This window comes from Hyla sarda, chromosome 1 (assembly GCF_029499605.1).
Source record: "Hyla sarda isolate aHylSar1 chromosome 1, aHylSar1.hap1, whole genome shotgun sequence".
In the NCBI taxonomy this organism is placed as follows: Eukaryota; Metazoa; Chordata; class Amphibia; order Anura; family Hylidae; genus Hyla; species Hyla sarda.
Window position 1 is genome coordinate 43,421,681 of NC_079189.1, and position 24,925 is coordinate 43,446,605.

Below are 24,925 nucleotides of genomic sequence, written 5' to 3' on the forward strand. Positions count from 1 at the left end.
CAGATGTAGCTGAGCAGACTTGTCCTCTTAGTGATGTAGCGGAGCAGAGTTGTCCTTTTAGTGATTTAGCTGAGCAGAGTTGTCCTCTTAGTGATGTAGCGGAGCAGAGTTGTCCTCTTAGGGATGTTACGGAGCAGAGTTGTCCTCTTCATGATGTAGCTGAGCAGAGTTGTCCTTTTAGTGATTTAGCAGAGCAGAGTTGTTATCTTACAGATCTAGCTGAGCAGAGTTGTCATGTTACAGATGTAGCTGAGCAGAGTTGTCCTCTTAGTGATGTAGCTGAGCAGAGTTGTCCTCTTAGTGATGTAGCTGAGCAGAGTTGTCCTCTTAGTGATGTTATGGAGCAGAGTTGTCCTCTTATAGATGTAGCGGAGCAGAGTTGTCCTCTTAGTGATGTAGCTGAGCAGAGTTGTCCTCTTAGTGATGTAGCTGAGCAGAGTTGTCCTCTTAGTGATGTTATGGAGCAGAGTTGTCCTCTTATAGATGTAGCGGAGCAGAGTTGTCCTCTTAGTGATGTAGCGGAGCAGAGTTGTCCTCTTATAGATGTAGCTGAGCAGAGTTGTTATCTTACAGATGTAGTGGAATAGATGTAATAATCTGGTAGATCAGTGTTTCCCAACCAAGGTGCCTCCAACTGTGGCAAAACTACAACTCCCTGCATGCCCGGACAGCCAATGACTGTCCTAGCGTGCTGGGAGTTGTAGTTCAGACTATGAGCTCTCTATAAGGGATTCTCCCCATGGCTACATTGCTCCAGTGTCGGCCCGCTGCTGCATGTGATGACTGATAATGGACCCCAGCACCTTTTAAAGATGTTGCTACTGTTATAATGTATAGACTATAGGTGTTTAACCTACTCTCCTTGATTCACAGTGCAGACATAGAGCTAAAACACCTTCATGTTGTGTATACGTACTGTGAGGGTTTGTGAGTGCGAGGCTTAGGCTTTTTTGTTTCCTTAACACAGAGTCAGTTCCCAGCATCGATTCTGGGCTTCCAGTGAGTTTGAAGAGGAAGTGGAGAATAAAGAAGTGGAGGCCATGTTAAAAACCAGATACATCACATTCTCGGGCAAGTTTGAGCCAGTGAAACACAAGTGCCGGGCACCACTGTCCAATGGGTCTCTGTGTGAGAGGCAAGACAGGATAAAGGTGGGTATGCATGCCCGATGGTGGGCAAAACATTGTACTGGAGTCACCTGGTATTACCCTAATTGTCTATGTTCAGTTTAGGGTTTTACATTTTATTTTATTTTTTTTATATTCTGATTTTATTGTACATAATTTTTAGGTAGTTTATTCATTTTCATATGTCATGTATATTCAGTGACCCCCGACCTACGATGGCCCCGACATACGATAATTTCAACATACGATGGTCTCTCAGAGACCATCGCATGTTGAAGGCAGCATCAACATATGATGCTTTTGTATGTCGGGGCCATCGCATAAACGGCTATCCTGCAGCGCAGACTGCTTCAGCTGACACCGGATAGCCATTTACGGTGCCCCGTGTGGTCCGCTGACGATCACTTACCTGTCCTCGGGGCTCCGGCACGTCCTCTTCGGGATCCCCTGCATCGTCGGCTCTCTCCATCGTCGTCATCACGTCGCCACGCACACCGTCCCGTCATCCAATAGGAGCGGCGTGTGTAGCGACGTGATGGCGTCGCCGGTGAGCGAGGATGCCGGGGAAGCAGAGGCCTTGCCGGAGCGGTGGGGACACCTCGGGGACGCGGCGACAGCGATGGAAGGCGACATCCCGGGCAGCGGTGACGAGCAGTGACGGTCCGGAGCGGCGGGGACAGGTGAGTACAACCTCCAATACCAGTGGTCTTCAACCTGCGGACCTCCAGATGTTGCAACACTACAACTCCCAGCATGCCCGGACAGCCAACGGCTGTCCGGGCATGCTGGGTGTTGTAGTTTTGCAACATCTGGAGGTCCGCAGGTTGTAGACCACTGTCCTATACTTTACATTACACAGATCCCTCAACATAAGATGGTTTCAACAAACGATGGTTCATTTGGAACGGATTACCATCGTATGTTGAGGGACCACTGTATATATTTTTATTCTTATTTTATAATCTTCTGTTTTTATTTTATATTTGTATAAAAAAAACATTTTTTGTATTCTTTTAGTCCTTTTTCATGTGATCTCATTTTGTTTGTATGTTGACATTCATAGCGGTAAAGCGTAGCTCAGAAAAAGCAACTAAGACTTCTTCACACAGGCACAAAACACGCTGAACCCTAATGAAAAGAAGAGACAAGTTTTATTTTATTTTTTTTGCATATCATTTTTTTTTGTATCTAATTTTTTTCAGTGTTGTAGTCATTTTATTTTTTGTATTTTTTTTTTTGAACTCTTAAGTTTTTTTTTTATGTGTAATCTTCTTCATGTTGACATATTGACAATTATAGCAGTCAAGCTTAGCTTCGAACAAGGCTCAGGGTGGTTTGCACAGGCCAAAACACATGGAACCCTGATTAAAAACAAGTGACATGGGAATGGGTTTTTGGGTAGTGACACTAAGCTGTTTAGGGCCTGTGTGAACGTACTGGGACAAGGGTCTGGCAAGCATTTTATTAGCTCATTGAATTAGTAGTAATATTTAGAGATGAGCGAACTTACAGTAAATTCGATTCGTCACAAACTTCTCGGCTCGGCAGTTGATGACTTATCCTGCGTAAATTAGTTCAGCCTTCAGTTGCTCCGGTGGGCTGGAAAAGGTGGATACAGTCCTAGGAAAGAGTCTCTTAGGAATGTATCCACCTTTTCCAGGGAGCACCTGAAAGCTGAACTAATTTATACAGGATAAGTCATCAACTGCCGAGCCGAGACGTTCGTGACGAATCGAATTTACTGTAAGTTCGCTCATCTCTAGTAATATTGTATGTTGAATAACAGAGCCTTACTATTACCTTCTCCTTTCACATTGTTTTTGCTGTTCAAGTGTCCTTTCCATGGGAAGATAATCCCACGAGATGAGCTTGGAGTGCCAGTAAATCCCGAGGATCGGGAGAGAGAAGTAAAGGAGAAACTTGATAAAGAGGCCAAGGAACAAGGTTTGTACCTTTTTTTTGCAGGTGTTTTTTCGAACCTCTTTATGGCATGTTACAGTATTTGTAGCTGTTCTTCCAACTCCTCCAGAACTACATTACTCCTCTAGGATAGCACCTTAAAGGGGTACTCCTACCATAAACATCTTATCCCCAATACAAAGGATAGGGGATACAATGTCTGATGGCAGAGGTTCGGCTGCTGGGACCCCCCTCGATATCCGTGTGGGCACCCTGGCGTTCTGAACGCTGGGTTCGTGCGGCCATGGTCATGATCTCCAAACTCTGGACCTCCAGCTGTTGCAAAACTACAACTTCCAGCAAAATATCATGCCGGAGGCCCATCTGGGATTTATACTAAGTGCGGGCCTCTGTTGAGCACTAAAGAAAGAGAGAGGGCAACAGGTAGAAGATGAGAGAAGGTAAAGGGAGGTGATAGAGAAAAGGGGGAAAAAGTGGTGAAGAGGAATAGGAGTGTGGATGAGGTAGGAAGGGAACTCGTGGGTGTCTGATCCCTTTGTATAGAGTAGTGGTCTCTAAACTATGGTCCTTCAGCTGTTACAAAACTACAACTACAACTGTAGTTTTGCATTAGCTGGAGGTCCACAGTTTGAAGACCACAGGTGAAGAGCTATGGAGTCTAAGCCCACAACAAGCCCACAACATGTAGAGAAAGAGGAATGAAAGAAAAGCAGTCATAAGAGTCATGGAGTGTAGAAAACAAATTCTCCATGTGCATAATATCATTAAAGTATATCAGTCATATCACAGAAAAACATAATGCATATATATATATATATATATATATATATATAGGTATAATAGAAGGCAACTGCAGCACACCAACTTAAAGTGCAAGGAAGTGATTTATTCCAGAAAATACAGGCAACGTTTCTGTGGCCTCACACCACCATTTTCTACTTTTACCTGGGTGTGCTGCTCCACAAATTTCTCATCTATATATATATATATATATATATATGTGTGTGTGTTACTCACTAGGTCATGCAGATTATCTACATGTCTTTTATGTCTAGCTTCTGTATTTGGCTCAGAAATCCCTCTGATCTGCTGCTCACTTATTCCAACTTCCACTGCTTAGGAAGGGACATGTCCGAGGCAAGCACTGAGCCCGCCCTCACTCACCATGCATTCACTTCCTTCCTGAGTCTGCTGTGCTGGGCCTCTTCATCCAATTACTGCAGGCTGCTCTGTTGCCCGGTCCCCTCTCTGTTTTCATGCCTGCTGTCTGATTGACAGGACAGAAGTGAGCACAGAGGAGTGCAAGTCCTGTCCTCAGATGGGACAAAGATGATGCTACAGGCTGACACGGTCATGTTCTGAATAGTATGGGGACTCCTAGTGGTCTTCTTTATAAGCCATTATTTCTATAAAAAAGGAGCTAAACATTTTTTATAAAGTATTAATAGAAAGGTTAAAGGCCTTATGTACTAAGGTGAGGACATTAGATATCTGGGACAGGGGCAGCAGATAGTTTTAATGTTTTATCTGAGTAGTGTATATTGTGTATTGTTGGTTTTGTTTTTTGTTTTGTTTTTTGTTTTCTTTTTACCACCGAGTCCTTTTTCTCTAGTTCATTACAAAGTTTCATTCTGTGTGTCCAGGAAGGTATTAGATGCTTGGGCCCTGACCACATTCTCCCGGCCCCCCTCCAGCTGACCCCTGTGGTTTAGAACTGATTGCTCTGACCTGTTAATCTGCAGTGTTCATCATTTCCAGCGGCTTCAAATACTAAAGCAAATTAAGTGGCTATTTCTCGTGTCGCCGGCGAGGAGGACCGCTTGTTAACCGGCCAGGTATGAGGACAATCCAGCGGAGGCCGTACCTGAGCCAGTCACTTGTGAAATAGCATCTTTTCACTAACTACAGTATCGATTCCCCACGGCTACCCGCAAACTGTGTCATTTTCTTTCCCCAGCCACTAAATTTCAGTAACAATACACAAAAGAGGTTTTGGACCCCATCAGAGCTTAAAAAAAAAGCTGGCACTTTATTGATTTTTTTTTTTTTCTGAAAAGCTTTTAAATTGCTCCTTCATTTGACTCAAGCGGTCATTTTATCAGCCCTGAATGGCGGTATTCCTTCCTTGTGTTTAAACAATCGCTTTGTCCGCTCGCTTACTAAACTGTGACGCCTTATTATTTCTGCGAGGTAAACTGCTTTACACGAGGCCCCTTAATCCCCCATATCTCATTGCCGGCTCTGATTTGGTCTTGCACTAGTCCTGGAAGCAGTGATGAGGATTCAACTCAAGAAGATGTGTAGTTATATGAGTGGATTTTACACTCCCGTCATTGTCAAGGCCATGAAAAATTATACAATTGTACAATATACCTTGTGTATTCAGTCCTTGCCATTTTTAAGATATCACACAGGTGCTCTGAAAACTGTACAGTAACAACACATGTAAGGAAAATGGGGGTCCCCTGACCCCTATTTGCAGATGCGCTATTATCCCGACTGATGAGGTTACAAGATATGGGATACCCTTATGTATAGACCAGTGTTGGGAGTTTTGCAACAGCTGGGAGCACACTGGTTGGGACTATCACAGACATATTGATAGTATTAGGTTTATGAAGTGAGGGAGCAGCCGCAATTACTAATCCCAATGACTACCTACCTGTGTCCCAGATGTTTTTTTTAAACTATGGTATATCTGAAGAGTGATTCATAGTGTCCCGGGATTGCGTTCGCTGCACCTGATTTATGCTGCCCGCTGTTTGGGCAGCATGAAACGCGTAACAGGTTCCCTTTAAAGCGTGACTTTTCAGGATCAGCTGCCCTGTGTGTATACATGAGGAGCAGCATTATTTCTGGCCATTTTATAACTTTTATATGGTATTTTTAGCAGATTTCTGTTCTACAGGCTTCATCTCTAATTTGCAGTTCTCCTAGAGCTGGTGGATGGAGCTCCCTCCTCCCACTCCATAGACATTTTTATATTAGCTAGATTTACCATTCATTTTAGGGTAGCTAAGTGGTGCCTCTGGTAATGGCAGCCATAGTAGTTGTCACCAGCTTTCCTAGATGCATATACAGTAAAGTCAGATAGAATTTCTAACTACTTACCAGTTCATAAATTATAATATAGCAGGTGCCTCTTGGTATTAAAGAGGTACTCAGGCCCCTAAAACAGTATCTACTTAATGGGGACCTTACTTTCTCTGCTCAATGTGAGTTGGCACATGCTGAATGCATTGTCTGTGGAGGCACCGGAGTCACCCGGGAGTTTTCTTGGGTATGTCCAGTTCTCATAGATAATAAATGCGGCATGTGCTAACCTACAGCTCTGTTCAGCGGGGAACCCATACTAGAGATCCGACCTCTGGGACCCCAGCGATACGATCCTTGTCCTGTGGATAGGGGATACTCTTTTAGGGGCTGGGATAACCCTCCAAATTCTGGTAAGACACTTTATGGTAATTGGAAACCTAAAAGATTGTCGGCAGAACAAGACCGCCTCACCTACTCTAGTGTAATTTGTGCAAATATTAAAATATTATTAGTCTGTTGAAACATTATTTCCGTTTTATTTTAATATTATGATAGGTGTGTATGTATGTGTGTATATGTATGTGTGTGTATGTATATATATAGATATATATATACATACAGTACAGACCAAAAGTTTGGACGCACCTTCTCATTCAGAGTTTTCTTTATTTTCATGACTATGAAAATTGTAGATTCGCACTGAAGGCATCAAAACTATGAATTAACACATGTGGAATTATATACATAACAAAAAAGTGTGAAATAACTGAAAATATGTCATATTCTAGGTTCTAGCCACCTTTTGCTTTGATTACTGCTTTGCACACTCTTGGCATTCTCTTCATGAGCTTCAAGAGGTAGTCACCTGAAATGGTCTTCCAACAGTCTTGAAGGAGTTCCCAGAGATGCTTAGCACTTGTTGGCCCTTTTTGCCTTCACTCTGCGGTCCAGCTCACCCCAAACCATCTCGATTGGGTTCAGGTCCGGTGACTGTGGAGGCCAGGTCATCTGGCGCAGCACCCTATCACTCTCCTTCTTGGTCAAATAGCCCTTACACAGCCTGGAGGTGTGTGTTTGGGTCATTGTCCTGTTGAAAAAGAAATGATGGTCCAACTAAACGCAAACCGGATGGAATAGCATGCCGCTGCAAGATGCTGTGGTAGCCATGCTGGTTCAGTATGCCTTCAATTTTGAATGAATCCCCAACAGTGTCCCCAGCAAAGCACCCCCCCACCATCACACCTCCTCCTCCACACCAGCACACCTGTGAAGTGAAAACCATTTCAGGTGACTACCTCTTGAAGCTCAACAAGAGAATGCCAAGAGTGTGCAAATGAAAGCATTAAAGCAAAAGGTGGCTAATTTGAAGAACCTAGAATATGACATATTTTCAGTTGTTTCACACTTTTTTGTTATGTATATAATTCCACATGTGTTAATTCATAGTTTTGATGCCTTCAGCGTGAATCTACAATTTTCATAGTCATGAAAATAAAGAAAACTCTGAATGAGAAGGTGTTTCCAAACTTTTGGTCTGTACTGTGTGTGTTTATATATATATATATATATATATGCTGTTATCCAAGGGAAAGGTCCTCGTCTGTCTGTACATACATACACACAAAACATGTATTTACAAATAACAAAAACATTCCCTGCATGAATATATATATATATATATATATATATATATATATATGTTTGTGTGTATGTGTGTGTGTGTGTGTATACATATATACAAAAAAAATAGAGATTCAATGCAGTACTGCAGATAAGGTAAAAATTAGAGATGAGCGAACTTACAGTAAATTCGATTCGTCAGGAACTTCTCGGCTCGGCAGTTGATGACTTAACCTGCATAAAGTAGTTCAGCTTTCAGGTGCTCCCGTGGGCTGGAAAAGGTGGATACAGTCCTAGGAGACTCTTTCCTAGGAATGTATCCACCTTTTCCAGCCCACCGGAGCACCTGAAAGCTGAACTAATTTACGCAGGATAAGTCATCAACTGCCGAGCCGAGAAGTTCGTGACGAATCTAATTTACTGTAAGTTCGCTCATCTCTAGTAAACGTGAAAAAAATGTATTCCATCAAAATGTAGCAGCAACGTTTGGACTCACTCCTGAGTTTTTCTCAAGCTCCGGAGTGAGTAGAAATGTCGCTGCTACTCATTTTGATGGAATAAATCTTTTTCACGTTTACCTTGTCTGGAGTACTGCATTGAATCTCTCGGAACTAGGCCTCTAACTCTGTGCACTTTATGGACATTTTAAAGAAAAGTGCTGCTGCTTTTTTCTTGTGCTATATAGATAAATAGATATTTTTTTTAACTTTATTATGTTTATTTTAAGATTGGAGAGATCCTGAACTGATGCGAGCGATTGAGGAAGCTACCGGGGAAGATCTTGGATCATCCAAGTGTTTCAAGAAAGGCCAGAAAAAGAAAGGAAAGAAGAAAAAGTATCCAAACCTGACGGACCTGAAGCAGAAAGCCAATACGACCCGCTCTCGTCTGGAGAAGAAAGTGTTTAACACGTAAGAATACTTCCATAGTTCTCATACAAGCCACCAAATACACTGCCGTTCCAGCGTCTGCGTCCCCTGCAGATTCCTATTATTTAAAGGGGGCGTCTGTCTTATGAATTACACAACTAAAGGATTCTCCATTTAGAACCTTTAAGTCAGAGCAGTTACTAAGAGGGTTTCTTCCTCTAGAGCACTGGTCTTCAACCTTCGCACCTCCGGATGTTGCAAAACTACAACTCCCAGCATGCCCGGACAGCCATCGGCTGTCCGGGCATGCTGGGAATTGTAGTTTTGCAACATCTGGAGGTCCGCAGGTTGAAGACCACTAGAGATGAGCGAACTTACAGTAAATTCGATTCGTCACGAACTTCTCGTCTCGGCAGTTGATGACTTATCCTGCATAAATTAGTTCAGCTTTCAGGTGCTCCGGTGGGCTGGAAAAGATGGATACAGTCCTAGGAAAGAGTCTCCTAGGACTGTATCCACCTTTTTCAGCCCACGGGAGCACCTGAAAGCTGAACTAATTTATGCAGGATAAGTCATCAACTGTCGAGACGAGAAGTTTGTGACGAATCGAATTTACTGTAAGTTCGCTCATCTCGAAAGACCACTGCTCTAGAGAACTCATCATGTTAGTGTATTATATGGTCACCTCATTATATTCCAGCCCCTAAAACCTTTGTGACCCCCTGCCATCTTCAGAACGAGGCCAAGGCTTTCCATGCAGCATTGAGCAGTGTGTCGGCACACGCTCCATGCATTGTCTATGGGAGCACCAGAGATACCCAAGTACATCACTCCGTGCAGCAGGGAGTGTCAGGGTCTCATTCCTTAGATCACGTGGGGTCCCATAGGACGGAACTCCACGATCAAACACTTATCCTCTATCTTGTGGATAAAGGATACGTTTATTGGGGCTGGAATACCCTTTAAGAGTACGTTCAAACTATGGAAAATCTGCACAGAATATTCAACATACAATGTTTTTTTCTCTACCATTGTAACTTGAAACCAGACTCAACATACAATGCTACAGACAGTCCAGATCTGTGAAATGTGTCACAACTGGAGGAACTGACCAATCAGAATGGACATTTTACTGGTAAATCACCTGTATTACTGAAGTGCATGCACTAACTGGATGTCTGGTAGCGCCCCCTACAGTACAGGGAGGAACTACATGTTCTGTACTACTCCTTACCTGTGCCAGGGTTAGCTGCTCCTTTGGACTCCAAGTAAGGGTGGCTCCATATGGGACACTGTGTGTACTGTATAGGACCCTGAAGAAGCTCCTGTCCTCTACATAAACCATTGTTTCTCTATTGGCTCCATTGGGGGACACAGGCCGTGGGTGTATGCTGCTGTCTCTTGGAGGTGTGACACTATGGTAATAAAAAAAGTCAGCTCCTCCCAGCAGGATATACCCGCCTTCAGGCCCTGAGCTAATCAGTTTAAGCTTAGTGTCTGAAGGAGGTGGACATGGTCTGGAATTCTCCAGACCAGGTCTTCTGATTTTTTATTTTTCTAGTTTAAGGACGTGTTAGTTTTTTTTTAAATTCCTTTTTTTTTTCTTTTTTCAGGTGGGGACTCAGGGACCCCGGTTCCCTGTTTCCCCATTGCGAGTAAGGGGGCACAGACATTGCGTATATGCGCTGTTCACCCCCCCTCGCCAACGGTCAGCGCCTGGTCTGGTACCTCATGGGTCCGGGTCGCCCTATTTCCCTGCTCGCCTCGCTCGCGCATAGCAGCCAGGCGTGATGCAGGTAACTAAGCTGACTGAAGACTTCACTGAAGACTCCATTAGGTAAGTTCTTCTGACTGAGGTAAGTACTTTCCCCCCCCCCCCCCCCTTTTTCTCCTCAGGTGCGCACTTGCAACTTCTGGAGACCCCCAGTTTTGGCCCACCTTTTAAGGTTATGAGGCTGGCTTACTGGGGATGGGCTTTTATTCTGGTCCTTTATTCTGGGGGAGCAGTGGCATCTGAGGGGGCATATGTTTTTCACTAGTGTGTGTTTGTGTGGTTACGGTGTTTAGACTGCAGCGCCTTATATGCGGCTGAAAGCCGAGGCGCTGGTACGTGCTGGGCGCTCTCCGCGCCGGTTTACTTTCGTTTTCTCCGCCAGCGCCTTATATGCGGCTGACAGCCACGGCGCTGGTTCGGGACGGGCGCTCTCTGCGCTGGCTTACTTTCGCTTTCGCCGGCAGAGACTGTATCGGCCGCCCACTCTGTTCCCCCGAGCGCATATGCGGCTGACATGTGCGCTCTGGACAAGGAGCGGGCGCCATTACTGCTTCTTCTCGGCCTTCCTTAGCTCCGCCCACAGGGCTGTCGGAGCTCTTCTGAGGCGCCAAATAGCCTCCCACCAGCGCCGTGGGCGCGATTTTCAGTCAGAAGGGGGACAATTAGTTAGTGCCTCTGCTTCAGGCACGCCCCCCTCTGCTATTGGCTGGCCTTTTTTCTCACACTAGCCGCACGCCCCCCCCCCCCCCTGTCATCTGGGCACAAACATTGCTCCTCCAGAGGACGTTCTCTGCCACGCCAGAGCCGCGTACCCGGTCAGGGTCGCCCTCCTTCCAGGACTGCCTCTACTCGTTCATATTCTCCTGGTGAACTGGTGGATGAGGCTTCCGAGCCGGCATCGGACTCAGAGGACCGCTCGGACTCAATTGAAACGTTGAACTCATTGGTGACTGCCATAAGAGACACCTTCCACTTAGAGGACCCAGGATCTTCGGATGTCACTCCAGGAGTATCCTTTCATCGTTCTAAGCCAGCACCTCAAAGGTTTAGCTCTCACGCTGACTTTGACGACATTCTGGAATCTGCATGGAAACATCCAGACAAGAGGTTTCCGGGAATCAAGACGATTCAAGAACGTTATCCATTTGACAAGAACTTTGTCACTAAGGTGGTTTCCCCTCCCTCAGTGGATCCACCAATCTCCCGGATCTCTAAGGCGACTACACTGCCTCTGGCAGATGCCGCTGCCTTCAAGGATCCCACGGACAAGAAGGTGGAATCCTAAGCGAAGTTTGCCTCTGAAGCAGCTGGCTTTTCTCTTCTTCTCATCTTCGCCTCGACATGGGTGTCCAAGCCTCTGTCAGAGTGGTGCCAAAAGCTCCATCAGGATATTTTAGCGGGATCCCCCCCAGAGGATCTATCTACTCTGGCTCTCCAATGCTCTAAAGCTGGGGACTTACTGTGCGCAGCTTCCATGCAGTCAGCTCGTTGTTCTGCCTTTGCTGTGAGTCACCTAGCGGCTCTCCGCCGCTCTATGTGGCTTAAGGCTTGGAATGCGGATGCCGCTTCCAAAAGGTCTCTCACTGAGCTTCCTTTTACGGGTGGCTGTCTTTTTGGCAAACGCCTTGATGAGATTATCTCTGAGGCAACGGGAGGTAAGAGTTCCTCGTTACCTCAAAATAAGGCTCGCCCTACTTCCCAAAGGAAGTCCTTTTCCTTTCGGACCTCTGGCTCCAGCAAAGGGTCCGAGCAGGCGCCCTCACGGGACAAGAAGGCTTCCTCATTCCGGGCACGACCGTCTTGGAAGCCGGACTCCAACCGGTCCGGCCGTTTTGCGCCCAAATCAGGCAGCCGCAAACCCACTTCTGCATGAAGTGAGGCCCCCACCCGCGGTTTCTTCTCGGGTGGGAGGTCATCTCTTACTTTTTCGAGACATCTGGACCTCACACATTCATGACTCTATGGTCAAGGACATGGTGTCCAACAGTTACCGAATTGAATTCGCCTCCCTTCCCAGGGATCGCTTTTTTCGATCCCGGGCCCCCCGGTCTCCTTCTCTGGCGAAGCACTTTCGAGCGCCTCTCCAGTCTCTGCTTATCTTTATCTTTATCCAGTCTCGGGGTTATCGTTCCCGTTCCGCCAGGGGAACGGTTTTGGGGTTTCTATTCCAATCTTTTTGTGGTTCCCAAGAAGGACGGTTCGGTGCGACCAATCCTAGACCTCAAGCCTCTCAACTGTCATCTTCTTATCCGCCACTTCCGAATGGAATCTCTCCGTTCGGTGGTGGCGTCCCTGGAACAAGGGGAGTTCCTTTCCTTGGTGTACATCAAGGATGCCTACCTCCATGTGCCAATATTTCCAGGCCAACATCGGTACCTCAGCTTTGCGGTTCCGGAGGGGCATTTTCAATCCGTAGCCCTCCCCTATGGTCTAGCCACGGCTCCTCGGGTCTTTACAAAGATCCTTGCGCCAGTGATGGGCCTGTTACGGTCAAGGGGAGTCTCGGTGATACCCTATCTGGACGACTTTCTCATCAAAGCTCCAACCACAGGCCAGACTCTGGAGAGTCTGGACGTCACTCTCCACACTCTGGATCGCCTCGGGTAGATGGTCAACCGGAACAAGTCAGTCCTCCGTCCTGCCCAGTCTCTAACCTTTCTGGGACTTCGATTCGACACGGCCTCTGCCCGAATTTTTCTCCCGCTGGACAAACGTCTGGCACTTCTGTCGGGGGGTCCGCTCCCTTCGGACCCAGGTCTCAGTCCCCATCTGCACTTGTATGGAAGTCCTGGGTCGGATGGTGGCAACTATGGAGGCCGTACCCTTTCCCTGTTTCATTACCACCCCCTTCAACTGGCGATTCTCTCTCAATGGAACAGGTCTCCTCTGTCCCTCGATCGTCAGATTGTTCTCCCTCGCAGTGTCAGTCAGTCTCTACTCTGGTGGCTCTGCTCCCCCCTTCGTTTCGGGGCGGTCATTTCTTTCCCTTCACTGGCAGGTAGTTACAACGGATGCCAGCCTGTCAGGCTGGGGCGGCGTGTTCAGGGATTGGACAGTTCAGGGACTCTGGTCTCCCCGAGAGACCCTTCTTCCGATAAATATATTGGAATTACGGGCGATTCTTCTTTGTCTTCTTCATTGGGAGTCCCGTCTTCAGTCCCATCCTGTACATGTCCAGTCGGACAACGCCACGGTCGTGGCGTACATAAATCGACAGGGCGGCACTTGCAGCTCGGCAGCCATGGCCGAGGTGACCAAGATTCTCACCTGGGCGGAAAGCATGGTTCCGGCCATTTCGGCAATTCACATTCCGGGAGTGCTCAACTGGAATGCGGACTTCCTCAGTCGGTCCTCACCCGACCCCGGTGAGTGGTCCCTACATCCAGAGGTCTTCGCGCAACTCTGCGACCTCTGGGGCATTCCGGACGTGGACCTCTTTGCGTCCCGGCACAATCGGAAGATCCTTCCTTTTGTGTCCAAGTCCCGGGACCCTCAGGCTCTGGCTGTGTACGCCCTAGTGATTCCTTGGGCGGGGTTTGCCCTACCCTATCTGTTCCCTCCCCTTCCGCTCCTTCCCAGGGTGCTGAGGAAGCTCAAAGCAGAGGACATCCCCGCCATTCTGGTAGCTCCAGATTGGCCCCGAAGGTCATGGTACGCCGACGTAGTCAGGCTCCTGGATGACACTCCACTGCGCCTTCCGCTCCGTCTGGACCTGCTCTCTCAGGGTCCTTTTTGCCACCCCAATTTACAGTCGCTGCATTTGACTGTGTGGCGGTTGAGACCGCGGTTTTGAAGGCCCGCAGGTTCTCTTCCCAAGTCATTCACACCATGCTCAGGGCTCGTAAGCCCTCCTCCTCAAGAATTTATCACCGCACATGGCGGTCTTATTTTCGTTGGTGTGAAGCTCAGGACTTCTCCCGGTAACCTTCTCGGTTCCCCGTCTTCTCTCCTTTTTGCAGTCAGGCTTGGAACTGGGGATGTCTCTCAGTTCACTTAAAGGTCAGGTTTCGGCCCTTGCTGTTCTTTTCCAGCGGCCCCTGGCTTCTAATTCTCATGTCCGGACATTCCTTCAAGGAGTGGCGCACGTTGTTCCTCCTTATCGGTCACCCTCTCCCCCTTGGGACTTGAATTTGGTTCTGAGTGCCCTTCAGGGTGCTCCCTTTGAGCCCCTTGGAGAGGTGTCTCTCCGCCTCCTTTCTTGGAAGGTGGCGTTTCTTGTTGCTATCACCTCCATCCGGAGGGTGTCTGAATTGTCAGCTTTTTCCTGCCGTTCTCCGTTTCTGGTGATCCAGGACAAGGTTGTTTTCAGGCCAGATCCTTCCTTTTTGCCTAAGGTGGTTTCGGCCATTCATCTCAATGAGGACATTGTCCTCCCGTCTTTTTGTCCTGCTCCTTCTCATCCTAAGGAGCGCTTACTACACAAGCTGGATGTAGTTCGGGCTGTTCGGTTTTATCTCTCCATCACTTCTTCGTTTCGTCAGTGTGATTCCTTTTTCGTCCTTACGGAAGGTCGTCGCAAGGGACAACTTGCTTCCAAGGCTACCACTTCTCGGTGGATTCGGTCCGCCATTTCGGAAGCCTATCGCTGCAAGGGGAAGATTCCTCCTTTCAGGGTTGTTGCTCATTCTACCCGTTCTGTTGGGGGCATCCTGGGCTCTCCAGAATAGAGCCTCGGCCTCGCAGATTTGCAAGGCGGCTACCTGGTTGTCTTTGCACACTTTCTCAAGGTTTTACCGAGTTCATACTTTCGCATCGGCTGATGCTAGCCTGGGTCGTAAAGTGTTGCAGGCGGCAGTGGGTCGGCCGTCTGTCTGACTGTTTATCTGCCCACCCAAGGAACAGCTTTGGTACGTCCCATGGTCTGTGTCCCCCAATGGAGCCGATAGAGAAAAGGAGATTTTTTGTTTACTTACCGTAAAATCTCTTTCTCGAAGGATCCATTTTGGGATTTCCTTTGGTTCTCTGTCCGAGGGTGTGTTCAGTTATGTTTTTTCTTCTGGTTCTCGGACAGTTTTGGGTTTTTCTTTGACCTGTTGGTCTCCTCCTATTGCTCTGGAGCTTAAACTGATTAGCTCAGAGCCTGAAGGCGGGTATATCCTGCTGGGAGGAGCTGACTTTTTTTATTACCATAGTGTCACACCTCCTAGAGACAGCAGCATACACCCATGGTCTGTGTCCCCCAATGGATCCTTCGAGAAAGAGATTTTATGGTAAGTAAATAAAAATCTGAGAGTTGTAGTTTTGCAACAGCTGGAGGCACCCTGGTTGGAAAACACTGACATAGACAGTGATTTACAGCTCCCAGCAGCTCTTACTTACTTTTATATGTAAGGACTTGTTTTATCTTTATTAGTCATCTACTTATTTTTCTTAAATCCTCCCTTTTTCCTATTTTTGGATGACATTTTTGTGGCTTCAGAACCAATTACCAGGTTTCCATAGAGTTCTGGTCTCAACATACAATGGTTCCAACATACAATGGTCGTCCTGGAACCAATTAATATTGTAACTTGAGGGACCACTGTATTAGGTTTACCGTCCTCCACCCCAATACACAAGCACCGCTCCATACCTCAGTACACATCATAAAACATGGCGTCTGACAGCCGCTATCACAACACAAATTATATGACGCCAACAGGTCTTAATTACGGCGCGGACGGACATCTATAGGAGGCACCAGACATCCATTAACAGCGCCCTTTCCCTGAGAACAAACCAGATTTAATTAGCTCTGGGGAATTGGAGGGAAATCATGCGTCCAGCTGTGGAGACACTGACAAGCAATTCACAAGTGTTGTAACGAAGATGTCCTGCGGTGGGCGGCTGACATGGCAGCATCCTGGTGCGGTTGCGCCCCTCCAGCTCTCACGCAGCAGCTGGCACATACGGCTTCACGTCTTACATCTCCGATGAGGAGTATCTGGCATATACTTTGCTTTTAGTCCCTTTTATACTGATCTTTGTGTATTTAATGTTTTATCCTATGTCTACACAGAAAGCTAAATTCAGCATTCTTCTGGGTTCTCGTTACCAGAGAGCAGTGAATTGTGGGAGCTAAGGCAATGATTACATGGTTAGCCACATTAAAGGGGTACTCCGGTGAAAAACTTTTTATTTATTTTTTATTTTAAATCAACTGGTGCCAGAAACTTAAACAGATTCGTAAATTACTTCTATTAAAAAATCTTAATCCTTCCCGTACTTATTAGCTGCTGAATACTACAGCGGAAATTCTTTTCTTTTTGAAACACAGAACTGTCTGCTGACATCACGAGCACAGTGCTCTCTGCTGACACCTCTGTCCATTTTATGAACTGCCCAGAACAGCATATGTTTGCTATGGGGATTTCCTTTTACCCTGGACAGTTCCTAAAATGGACAGAGATGTCAGTAGAGAGCTCTGTGTTTCAAACGGAAAAGAATTTCCACTGTAGTATTCAGCAGCTAATAAGTACAGGAAGGATTAAGATTTTTTTAATAGAAGTAATTTACAAATCTGTTTAACTTTCTGGCACCAGTTGATTTAAAAAAAAAAAAAAAAGTTTTTCACCGGAGTACCCCTTTAAAGCACATGCATCACAGCACAGAAGCATTAGGCCAGTTTTAGATTAGCATAAAACAGTTTCATTTATGTATCTTTATTACAGCCGCAAGTCCCAGTCCGACCCCGGACCTAAGGACGTGAACTGAAAACATCCTAGATCCTTATGATGATCAGCCCTGGGGTCTAGCCTTAAATGGCCACTATCACCTAAATTATATTTTTAAAAATAATAGAGCCATAGAAAATAAGTATATCTCTAATACTATTTCATAATGTTTTTTCCAGTTTCCCTTAGAAAACTGCTCCTATAAAAGTGGCCACTAGAGGTCCTCATAAAATGTCCCCCCACCTGTCTCAGTTGGAATACAAGAAGTGAGGGGGAAGCTTTACAAGCCTGTGTGCACTACCTGTGTGAGGATCTCCAACACAGAGAGCAGAGGAGGGTGGGCAGTGAGTGAGCTGCTGTGATTGGCTGAGAGGAGGCCACACCCCCCTCACACCTCCCCAGCTCTCTGCAGCATCCAGAAGAAGAATGATTCAGTGCAGAGCTCCATCCATAGCATAGAGGAGAAGAGGGAGCAAGTGTGACAGCATTTTCAGCCTCATACAGCAACATGTACCCCAGTAGTAATGAGATGGGGAGGGGTTTTGTTACAATGTGCCAGCCCAGTAGTAAGGAGATGGCATGAGGAAGGGGGTGTTACTGTGTATTATCAGTGTGTGATCCCATTAGTAATGAGAAGAAGAGGTTTGTTACAGTGAAGAGGAGGTTTGTTACAGTGTGTCACCCCAGTAGTAAGGAGATTACATGAGGAGGAGGTTTGTTACCGTGTGTTACCCCAGTAGTAAGGAGATTACATGAGGAGGAGGTTTGTTACCGTGTGTTACCCCAGTAGTAAGGAGATTACATGAGGAGGAGGTTTGTTACCGTGTGTTACCCCAGTAGTAAGGAGATTACATGAGGAGGAGGTTTGTTACCGTGTGTTACCCCAGTAGTAATGAGATTACATGAGGAGGAGGTTTTTTTTTTTTTTTTTTTTTTTTTTTTACAGTGTCCCCCCATTAATAAAGAGATTACATGAGGAGGAGGTTTGTTACAGTGTGTCACCCCATTAGTAAGGAGATTACATGAGGAGGAGGTTTGTTACAGTGTGTCACCCTAGTAGTAATGAGATTACATCAGGAGGTTTTATTTACAGTTTGCCCCCCCCCCCCCCCCCATTAATAAAGAGATTACATGTGGAGGAGGTTTGTTACAGTGTGTCACCTCATTAGTAAGGAGATTACATGAGGAGTTTTGTTACAGTGTGTCACCCCAGTAGTAATGAGATTACCATGGTAGCCTCAATATAAGTCTGACTCGGTGACTATCTCACAGTGCTCCTCCCAGTCCTGCCTGCTCCCTCTTCTGCCACCACACCGTCATTTTGTGACGCGCTCAGCCGGCCCTGGTGGATTGTTTACTCTGTACTCCATCTTCACCCGCCAGCCTGGTAGGTCAAAGCTGCCACCAATGTTACTCACAATTCACATACACACAGTGCGCTGTGCTGCGGCCCTGGATGGGTATGTAAGTGATCCTTCGGTGATAATCCCAGCCAGGGCCTCTGTCTGCACTGCTATTCACATGGGGGTAAGTGCACTGCAGATCATTGTACCCTAGTGTCTTCTACAGACCCTAGGGTGCAATGCTCTGCAGTCTGCACATACCCACCATGTGTATAGCGGTGTGTTTAGTGTACATTACTGTACAGGTGGGGGTATGTGCAGAGCATTGATTCGGTCAGTGACCTAGGGCCCCTGAGTCTCCAGTCGCTGCTATTCACATCTGTACATACACTAGAGTGCAATGCTCTGCACATACACACACTGCTATACATGGGGGTACTACACACACTGTTATACATGGGGAGTATGTGCAGAGCATTGCACCCTAGTGTCTGTACATTCCTATGTTAGCAGACGAGATTGGACAAAAAATCATGGGGAGCCGGCTCGAGCAGGATTGAAAAACCAGTCCCCCGCAGGGCTCTACTACATAGTGTGTATGGAGAACAGCAGGCAAACTCCAGTAATCCTTCTTCTGTGTAACATCTGCAGCATAAAACCAGAGAGGAAAGGGTTAGTGAGCAGAGTGCAGTGATTAGCTGACAGCTCAGTGCCCACAGTGAGGGGGGAAGTTTAGACATGTACAGTGAGGGCAAGAGAGGGACACGCCCCCTGCCTGAGAGAAGATGGAGATTCAGTGTGATCTGATATAAGCTGATTTTAAAAGAAATTGAGAAGCTAGACACATAAAAGATATATGTATATAATCAGGATGAAGTACTGAGTAACATATAACTTTTTTTTTTCTGTGATATGATAGGTATGCTTTAAACTTGCAGCTGTATTGTGTTCACAAAAATTGGACACTATTATGCTTGTCTAAAACTGGCCATAGGGTAAGGTCCCTGAATAGCATCTTCTGAGCAGCATAATGTCTGGAAACCACGTCAGACAGCATGACAGTGTATATTTGGCAAATTTATTAAAATTGTTTAAAAAAGCTAAATTTTTCGGCAAGACCATGCAGCCAGGGACATTCAATTTGCACACCGCTCCCACTCGCCATGTGTGGTCCTCATCTGTAAAAGACTCTCTGTACTGTTCTACTGTGCAGGCACATAGAGTTTAAACTGCACATAAACTTCGCTTAGGGCAGAAGTACCCACTTTACCCACTGACAGACAATGCCCCATTTCCCCTGAGGACGCCGCCTAGCCTGGTGAAACATGTAGGGGGGGGGGGCACTGTTTCACACTGTTTCAGTGTGCATACTGCTGGAGACACACTGTAAAAAAAACAAAAAAAACTGGGTTGGGTATTTGCATTTTCAGTCCCCCCTCCCCATTATCTTCCCCAGCCAAGAGCTTTAGACAACATAGCTCAGAATTACTGAAAGCTTAACGCTATGAATCTAAAGGGTGTGCCACTTGGATAAGAGCTACAGGCCCATTCATTCTTACCATTGGTGACAGTCCAAGGGTCTTAACCTCTACTGATGCTATAATCTAAGGCTCTGTTCATAAGGCGGAATGTCCACCTGAAAAATTTCCGAGCAGACATTCCGCAGGCAGCACATGGCGGCACAACAAGCCAGCACTAGGACCACTCAGAAATGTGCAGTCTCCATAGATGGCTATGCATTGCGTAGCGGACATGTCAGTTATAATTGTGGAGTCTGAAGTTGGAATTTCTAGGGCAAGTCTTTCCTCCCTTGAAATTCTGCCATCTGTATTGTGCAGCAGAATCCTACCGAAAACAATAGAACACGTCTCCAATGGGACTGAATTTCCAAGTTGAATTTTCCCGCTGGATTCCGTTCTGAAATTGCACCTTGTGAAAGACTCCTTACACTGCGTTCCTCAATTCATGCACTGAAGTACCATTCACAGGTCAAGCTTTGAGAATATCCCAATGGAATAGCACCTCGTATATTGACAATATTAATATCAGCTATGCAAAACTAAGGAAATTATGTACCGGTGTTCCCACTCTATTAAAGGGGTACTCCACTGCCCCGCATTCCGAACACTTGGTTCCGGCTGCGGGGGTTTTGACATCAAGGCCACGCCCCTCATGACGGCACACTATGCCCCCTCAATTCAATTCTATGGGAGGGGGCATGTCAGCCGCCACGCCTCCTTCTATAGACTTGCATTGAGGGGGCGTGGGGTGACAACACGCAGGCCACACCCAGCATTCGGAACAAAATGTTCTGAACACTGGGGCAGTGGAGTATTCCTTTTAAATGTTGCAATACCAGATACAGCCCATGGATAAGAGTGGCACTCTTTTTTAAATGGAAAAATACCTTTTTCATTTAAAAAATGTAAAAATCTCAAACACCCCCTTAAGTAAGTTCACAAGGGTCGAATTTTTATACAACAATTTTGCAGCAAATTTGTCTTGAGAATTTAACAGGGAAAATGAAAAGAAGCAATTTTCTGTGGCAAACCTATTTTGTCAGGTATTGCATAGACAACCATTTATTTGAATTGCTGCATGCAATACTACATTTCACCTTTAGTGGGCACTGTAGAGAAATCTATATTGGGCCCCTAGCTATGGCTCTCATGTCTGTAATGATAAAATTCTTTAAAAAAAAATTCTTTAAGGTTTAGTTTTTTTTTCCATGCAGGATAGGCTATAAATACGTGATCGGCTGAGGCATATACAAAGTGAACGGGCTAGAAAGCAGATCCATTCATTATGTTGTGGCTGTGCCAGGTTACTGCTGCTCAGCTCTCATTTACATCACTGGAGTAACCCGGCGCTACTACTATACAATGAACGGCACTGGCCTCTTCCGGCCCCATCCATTGTGTAAATGCCAGAGAGAACAGATGATCCTCAGTGGTGCCTGGTGTTTGCACCTTGACAATCAGCTATGAGGATAATCAATGCACAGAAACACCCTTTTAAAGAGTACCTGTCACCAAATAAAACTTTTAATATAGTGTTCCTTGTGTAATTAGCAGACATTTCGCATTCACTTCCTTTTAATGCCCACTAGGTGGCTCTGTTCTGTTCCCTGTCACAATTAATACAGTGAGTTTGGTCTCCTCCCAGATTGGCAGTAGACCAAACTCAGGAAGTGTTTCTCTGCACTGAGCTTGATTGACAGCTGCACAGAAAGTGAAAGCTCCACAGATTCTCACAGAATCCACACAGACTAACAGCTGAAGAAGGGCCTCACTGATGGCAACACAGACTGAAACATGCACAGAGCCTGAGGTCTTCTATTCATCACAATGCTGCAACAATGTGAGGGCAGAAATGGTCCCCCAGTAGGCTTCAGTGATGTCATTCCTGTTGGGAAACGCCCACTTTCTCTTGCTGGGAGATTGCACTGTGTGAGCAAGAAGAAAGGTATAATGCAGAGCTTTTTAAAGCTCTAAAAAAAATTAAGGGCAGGAGGGGTGTTATGAGTACTTAGGGAACATAGCCTGAGTTGGTTTAGAACAGTTTATTTGGGGACAGGTACTTTTTAAGGAAAATTCCATATTTTGCATTGCAACTAGAGTCTTCTAGTCCAGGAGTGTTATTGTGCTACTGACCATGGTGTAGGAAGCGGCAGGATCCTATAAAGGTAACCATGTCTACCATACAGGCAGCTTGCCCCATACCCAAGCAGTATACATATAAATAATTTATGTACCCAAAATCAATAGCCGCGGTGTATAAGGAAAAAGCATCTAAATTGAATTGAGACAGGACATCTAGAGAGATCAGCGGCACAAGGTGGATAACAAGGATGCCTTGCCTTTGTGTAATAAGAGTCCTTCTTGGATGGCTGCCATTTATCTTGTAAGGTCGGTGGTAAAGAATAATGACAAAGGTGGAGTGTGCACATTAAAGCCGGAGTTCAATTTGTTTACTCCTGTTATTAAAACCTTGTTGAATTAAAACTATTTGTATTGCGGTACTTAATTTAGTTAACATGTCTAATTTGTTCTGCCTCATCAGCGCAGGAGGGACGAGCGGGAATTAATGATACCGCCTCCATTTTTTTTTTTAACGCACCTATAAACAGTCTGACAGGAAAAGTAGAAGAGAAGTAGGAAATCTCTTATTTTTGCCTAATTTCAAAAACTTCTTTTTTTTTTCTCTCGCAGGGGATCAGTAAAACGAGTGATAAGCGCAATGAACCAAATGGATAAGAGGCGACACGAAAAGTTTGCAAACCAGTTTAATTACGCATTAAATTAAAACCGCCGAGGAAGGAGATAAACCATCCAGCCGCCTTCTACATGGAAGACTTGTTTTAAGGACCTTTAAAGAAAAATTGTTGTAATATACGGATATTTTTCCCTAATGGTTATGTCTTAACTTATTTGCATAATTTGCTATACTTTATGGATTTTTAACTGTACAGATTTGTATGTTGTTTTAAAGAAAATCGCAATGCCATAAAAAGATAAGATAAAAAAAAATGTTATAAATGTGCTGTACAAACATTTTTATGCTGATAAATATGTCATGACAACCCAAGTAATCTTAATAGGCTCAATGAAAAAAGAAGAAAAAAAAAGTTGACATTCTCTAATTTATTTATAAATATATATTTTGTTTTGTGACTTTTATTTTTTTTTTGTACCTGAATAGCGTCAACATAATTCAGAGAATCTGCATAAAATCTATGAAAACACAGGCAGAGCATAAACATTCCGTGTTAACTATTGAACGTGGTTGGTTTTGCGCCCAGGTCCCCAAGGCAATAATGCTAACCAGAGATTTGGCAATCATTTTATTGACAATCTATTTGGCTTAAAAATTCGACCACAAAACAAAACTGCTCTATCTCCAAATTTTTGGAGATTCTTTTTAGGGAAATCCATTTCAGGAGCAGGGATTCATTCACTTACTGAGCAGCCAGGCCTACATTGTCTGCCTACTGCTCAGTTTATATTTATTGTCCTTGTGGCACAGAGCACCCAGCCTAGTGAATGTTTTCGTCCCTGAGACAAGTGGTGATGCGGTATGTCCAATCTCGTTTCCATTGTGTTATAGCATAGGACGCCAGGGCAACTACATAGTTGAGCAGGGACTCTTGTTATTTTGATAGGAGTCCTAACACCTGTACTTGCTCCTGTTCAGCGGTGCTTACTGTCTAGCCTAAGTTGGTAAGTAGCAATGTTATGTATTTGAAGAAATCTGTCCATATGATTCAGATCTGCAACCATCAGTTGTCATCAGTTTTATGCTGCCCAAAACTTGGGGGGCATAAAACCTGTGCAGGCAGGGAGGTTCCGGAACACTATGAATTACTCTCAGGTTTGTATGTATATCTATATCTAATCATGCAGGTGTTTTTTTGTAAATATCTGTTCTGTGTGTATGTACAAACAGACAAGGACCTTTCCCATGGATATCAGCCTACAAAAACAATAAAATAAAAATGAATAAGGATCTACACTGCGTTCTACATTAGTAAATTTTGTCTTCATGTTTACCTAAACCTTGAGGGGGCATTTTGATTCATATAATGTAAGGGCATAAATATAACCCAGCACTGTAGAACAGGATTGCATAACCAATGTGACCTGTAATGCCCCCGCAGAGACCTTCAGTCTCTGAACCAGACATGTATATTCTCCAAAAAGTAAGCGGCCTATTTCTAAACAGCTGTTTTGGGTTCCTACCTTTTGTTGCTACAGATGGATATGTGTTGCATACTACCTTCAATAGATGGCACTAGAGAGACAGTTTTCTTCCTGCAGGTGGGCCTTATTTGCATACCTTGAATCCCTTAATTGTGTACCGCCCCTGCAGAGCAGCACTAAGCATAACACAGGGGGACTCCTTAGTTTTTATCACAGTTCTTCCAAGATGTACAATGTAAAATGTGGCTTTTTGGAATTAAGTTTCTGAAGCACAATAGACGTTGATAAGGCTGCACCACACGTAAGTAGAATGAATCTTAGCTGCAGTCTGTCTGTACTTTAAAGCAAACATGCAAGAAACCGAAAGAAATCTGAAAATAAATGTATATTCTGCCGGCTGTTTAATTTATGAAAATAAATTCATTAGAAATGATCGTCCTAAAAAATGTCCTAATTAGATGAGGGACATTAAGCACCAGGATTTTCCCAATTGCTTCATTCTGGTTTCTCCCCTAAATCCTTAATTTACATAATTACAAGGTAATGTTTGGCTGCCATAGACCATTGCTTTCATTTATCCATCCAGCCATTAGAGGATTTTGCTTATATCAGTAGACTGTAAAATATTTATGTAAACGACAAAATCAATTTGTATTTGTCATCGGAGCAGGCGGCTTCTCTGCAAACATCCCGTTTGCTAAATGTGCAGTGGGGAGATATGTTCACACTGTAGGCCGAGTTCACACAAGGACTTTTAACGTGGATGAGAAACACACACTTTCTTTAAGTCTGTCAAGAATAATTTAGGAGAAACATGGAGACTTCCTTCCAGGAACAGCACCACTCTTGTTTAGAGGCCATGTTTGTTACTGTAGCATATACTT

General features: G+C 45.1%; 1 protein-coding gene across 1 annotated transcript in view; it reads left to right on the forward strand.

Moving 5' to 3' along the window:
- The window catches only part of UVSSA (UV stimulated scaffold protein A), a 90,251-nt gene extending 66,322 nt beyond the window's left edge, over positions 1-23,929 (forward strand). The window contains exons 11-14 of the mRNA XM_056554822.1: positions 968-1,151; positions 2,960-3,071; positions 8,431-8,614; positions 22,554-23,929. Coding sequence (XP_056410797.1) covers positions 968-1,151; positions 2,960-3,071; positions 8,431-8,614; positions 22,554-22,647 — 574 coding nt within the window. The 3' untranslated portion in view covers positions 22,648-23,929. The remainder of the gene's footprint in view (positions 1-967; positions 1,152-2,959; positions 3,072-8,430; positions 8,615-22,553) is intronic.
- Positions 23,930-24,925: the final 996 nt, after the last annotated feature.